This window comes from Aptenodytes forsteri, unplaced genomic scaffold (genome assembly GCF_000699145.1).
Source record: "Aptenodytes forsteri isolate BGI_AS27 unplaced genomic scaffold, ASM69914v1 C13908545, whole genome shotgun sequence".
Classification (NCBI taxonomy): domain Eukaryota; kingdom Metazoa; phylum Chordata; class Aves; order Sphenisciformes; family Spheniscidae; genus Aptenodytes; species Aptenodytes forsteri.
In genome coordinates this window covers 1-4,419 of record NW_008804494.1, presented here as the reverse complement: position 1 = coordinate 4,419, position 4,419 = coordinate 1, and the positions used below count along the sequence as shown (strand labels likewise).

The following is a 4,419-nucleotide window of genomic DNA, read 5'->3' as shown; positions in this document are numbered from 1 at the left end:
TCTGCAGGACACACACGCTTCCCAGGAAGGGAACCGATGGGGATGAACCCATCTCAGCGGTGATGCTCTCTGTCGTTGCCTTGAAAGATCTTTCCCAAGGAAAGCACCGATCTGAATCTCTTTGTGCTGTGTTTGGTTTCTCGTCAGTCCTGCTCACTCAGCTCCTGCCGCAGTGTACTTACTCTGGCAGACGGGAACATCACCGCTCCACGTCACTCGCGTCCCAGAGCTCGAAATCACACAGTGCCGCTGGGATGCTCCAACCAGCCTGTGCCTGGGGTCAAACAAAGTCACTCTTGTCACTGCAGGACCATCTTTGGAGGTCGCATCTCCCACAGCAAACAAGTATTGCCTTAGTTGCCATCTAATACCACCATTTTAAAGCTATGAACCTTAGCTCATATGGGGACCTCCCCCCAGGTCCCCTCGGTCAGCACAGGCAGTACATCCCTGGGGGCTCAGGGAGCTGCCATGCCCTCTCCTCTTCCTTCCATCCTCTAGAAAAGTCCACTTTAATGACTTCTGGCTTAAGCCAAAGCTTCCAAAATAAACTCCCCTTTTCCCTTCATATGCTCCACACAACCAGACTCGGGTGGTCGTGCCCTCTAAATGGCATTTAAAAATTTATAAATAAATCCCCTTCTCCAATTTCTGTTGCCATTTGGACTAGATATTAGACTAGAAATAGACCGTTGCGAAGACCAGAATTGCTTTAGTGCCAAAACTGTTCTAAACCACCCAAAGGATTCTGAGGTTTTCCCTGATCATTTGGATGATTTGTATTTTCTCTCAGCACCTGAGAACTCCAGTTTCTCCTCCAGCATGGCCTTGTGCAGGCAACGCTGGGGTGCTCTGAGCTCAGAGACACAACCACTGGTCTCTTGTGGGAAGACACGCGGTGCCTACGAGTTGCAGGGAGGGCAGAAGGATTGCTGATTTCATCTCGGCGAGGTGAAGGAGCTTGGCTGGGACTCACCCTTCATTACAGGTGTAATTCACTGTTGACCCAAAGAAGAGATCTGTTGTAGCGATAACTCTGCCGTTCTCTGGTTCTCCTGGATGATCACACTTTCTCCCTGGGCAGAAGAAAACCTGGTTTTAAGCTGCTTTAACTCAGTGCCATAGGAAAAAGGTCACTAATTCTGGGAGTCTGCCCAAACCCCACGGAGGAGGGGACTGAAAGGGAGAAATTACAAGGCTTCAGTCATCACATTGTGATTGAAACAAACTAGAAGTATTGCAAAACATACGTTTGCAAAACTCCTGGGCTTCAGACCATGTTTGATTTTCAAGACACGTGATAGTTGGTGGTATCTGTGGATGTTTTATGTATCCAGGCCGACAAGTGTACTTCACAGTCTTCCCAACAGAAAACTCAGTCTGATTTTTATACTCCTTGTTTAGCTCAGCAAAAAATAACGTTGTTGGTGTCCCACAGCCAGCTGCCAAGAAACAAAATGCACATGAGAAATACATGCTGGCTGTGAAACACAGCTAAAGAGAAACAAGCGCATAGGTAGGGACCATTACAAACCCCGAGGTATTAATATCTCTTCTATGTATTCTGACATTTATCTACATAAATTAACACTTACTTAGCATGCAAGGATACGTGCACCCAATTTATATGTTCTTAAAAAAATGAAACAAAACCATCCCCCCCCAAAAAAAAACCCAACCCAGGTTAGCCAGTTTGGTGTTTCCACACTCTGCACATCCTACGCTGCAGCACGGCCACCATACAGCGTGTTGTCTTTGGGCCAGAGTGCAGGAATCTGCAATTTCAGAAGTTAGAACAACCAAGACTGTCTCCTTGTGGGAAACCATGGGCTTTGGCAATGCCACCAGGTTATTCCCAGTGCCACCAAAGTGAACACAGCGCCTGCGTGTGCTGGAAGCACGCTTAGACCCGTGGGTGTCACTGGGTGTGCACTTCGCCCCCCACACGCCAGTTCTGCAGGTTGGCAGGTTTGCCTGCTCCAGGATCAGCCGAGCACGGGACGGGTGCTCAGCCAGCCGCAGCAGCCGCGGCAGCAGCCGGCCCCACCTGCGCAGCGTGGGTACGGGAGGCTCCAGTTCCCCGAGGCTGTGCACAAGACAGAGGGGTCTCCGAGGAGGGAGAAGCCGGGCTGGCAGCTGTAGCTCACGGACATGCCGCTGGTGAAGTTTGCCCCGAGCTCCGCGCTGTGCGTGGCATGGGCGATGACTGGAGGTGGAGGACAAGGCAGCACTAACAGGGCAGGAGCAGAGAACAGCGTTTCAGTGATTTTGCCCGACGGAGGAGTACATGTAACACAGCAAAACACCGTCAGACCTGAAGCGATCGAGTGAGGCAGAGAGCACGACCTCAGGTCCCCTCCAGCACAAGGGTGGCCCTAAGCATCCTCTCTCTAAACCCCCATGTGCCCGTGCTCACCTGGCTCGCAGGTGGGGACAGCAGGCGCCCAGCGGCCATTGGGCTGGCACTTGGCTTCATGGCTGCCCCACAGCACGTAGCCCGGGCGGCACTGGAAGGTGACGTTGGCCCCAGGATGGTACACAGCTCTCTGTCCTTCAGCCACCTCTCCGTTCTGGACGTTGGGGCTTGTGCAGGTGATCACTGGAAGTGAAAAGCAGCAGAGCGTGGGCTGGGGAAGCGGCTGCCAGAGCTGGGGGTTCTCCCTTTGTTTTTGTGAGGTCAAAATTCAGGGAAGGCTGTGCGACCGCGATGGTCTCCCTTTTCAGTATGGGTAACAGCATTCACAGCTCACCTTCACACCGGGGGTAAGGGATGCTCCAGGTTCCGGATTTCAAACAAGAAACTGTTGTTTTCCCGGTGAGGACATACCCCGGGTCACAGTAGTACTTCACTGATGTTCCAGGGATGAACACTTTCACATCCTTGCTCTCATGCTGCCCATTTTTGATATTTGGAGGGGAAGGACACTGTAGCACTACAAGGAGGGGAAAAAAGTGGTGAAGAGCATGTACCAGAAACACCCACTGTAGGGTAAGGCAGCCTTTTCACTTCTTTCTTTTCCATTAACTTTTCCCAAATAGCTAGGGATGTCAATGTATGAATTATGTTTCCATCCTACCCTCACCTATCTTCCAGCCTTCATGTTTTTTGAGCTTATTGACATCAAGAATGATCTTTTCTCACTATTTAGGCATTTACAGTGGTTAGTTTCCATCTGCGGCTGTAACAGCTTGCTCGGGCCTTTCTGTGGTTGTGAACAAGATCAGACACTAGCCTGGCTCTCTCTCCATTTGTGGATTCATTTAAGGAGATGAAAGCCCTACGTAACAACAGTCTGAATGGGTGTTATGAAGATGGGTGGACAGGTATTTGCATGTTTTTCCTTTCCAGTCCTAGAGAGTGGCCCCTTTACCTCCAAGGTGAGGCAGTTGCACCCTGCCAGGTGCACTCACACAGTGGTTCAGAAGAAATCGGCTGCCACCCACCGCCTCATTTACACTTACTCTTTTCGCAGATGGGCACAGGAGGGTCCCATGTGCCCCCAAACTGGCACCGAGACTCTTGAGAGCCCTTCAAGGCGTAACCAAAATCGCATTCGAAGACAATGATGTCTGCGAGTCTGTACATGGTCTCCAGCCCAGTCGTTCTTCCGTTTGTGATCTCTGGTCTTTTGCAGCCGGTTGCTGGAAGTGAAGAGCACAAGGCACCGCTGGGGACGCGAAGCCCATCCTGGGTGCGGAGGGGCACTGACCAGGGGCAGTGCCTGCTGCCGATCCTTGCCATCGCTATCATGGGCGTGTCAACATCATTGACTCTTATCCTTACACAAAATATCATTATTCAACTGCACTTGTAGTCTGTCCTTACTGGGGGGCAGAAAGAGAAATCCACAGAGGCAGGTGGGGCTCCTCCTGCCTGTGGGATCTTTGGCCTCTGCCTCTCACTGGAGATTTGGTCTGCAGCGATTAGACCAAGAGCCAAGAAGGAAGAAAGGACCCGGGGAAAGGTAAAAGAAGCCAACACACACACACACACCTTCACATCGGGGCCGGGGCCGGCTCCATGTTCCCCTGGCGGTACAGCTGATGGAGGCGTTCCCGATGAGGGAGTAGCCATCCCTGCAGGTGTACTGCACAGTCGAACCTGGAAGGTGGGTGTCCAAGGACTGGCCGCTGTGATTCCCGTTGGCGATGCCTGGAGGGGGAGGACACTTCACCTCTGTGAAGGAGAAGGAAAGGCAGGTAAGAAATATGGACAAGGCAAGAAAAAAAAATTAAAAATCCAACTTTCAAAAACCAAAGGAGGAAGACAATTAATTCCATTAACTCCTCTCAATAAATATCTGTCATGTTAGCTGTCTTCCTATCAGTGGGTGCAGCCCCCACCGCAGCCACGGTCATTCCTTCTGCCACTCACAACCAACTCTTGCCAGCGGGGACGGACGCCCGTGCACCGCAGAG

The 4,419-nt window shown here is 51.5% G+C and overlaps 1 protein-coding gene across 1 annotated transcript; it reads right to left on the bottom strand.

Moving 5' to 3' along the window:
* Window positions 1-182: 182 nt before the first annotated feature.
* LOC103893211 (complement receptor type 1) lies at window positions 183-4,177 on the bottom strand (the record flags this gene model as incomplete). The annotated part of the gene is made up of 8 exons (XM_009289309.2): window positions 183-274; window positions 977-1,076; window positions 1,251-1,442; window positions 2,048-2,206; window positions 2,417-2,599; window positions 2,751-2,933; window positions 3,463-3,642; window positions 4,040-4,177. Coding segments are annotated over 8 exons (1,227 nt in total), but the record flags the coding sequence as incomplete, so codon positions are not given.
* Window positions 4,178-4,419: the final 242 nt, after the last annotated feature.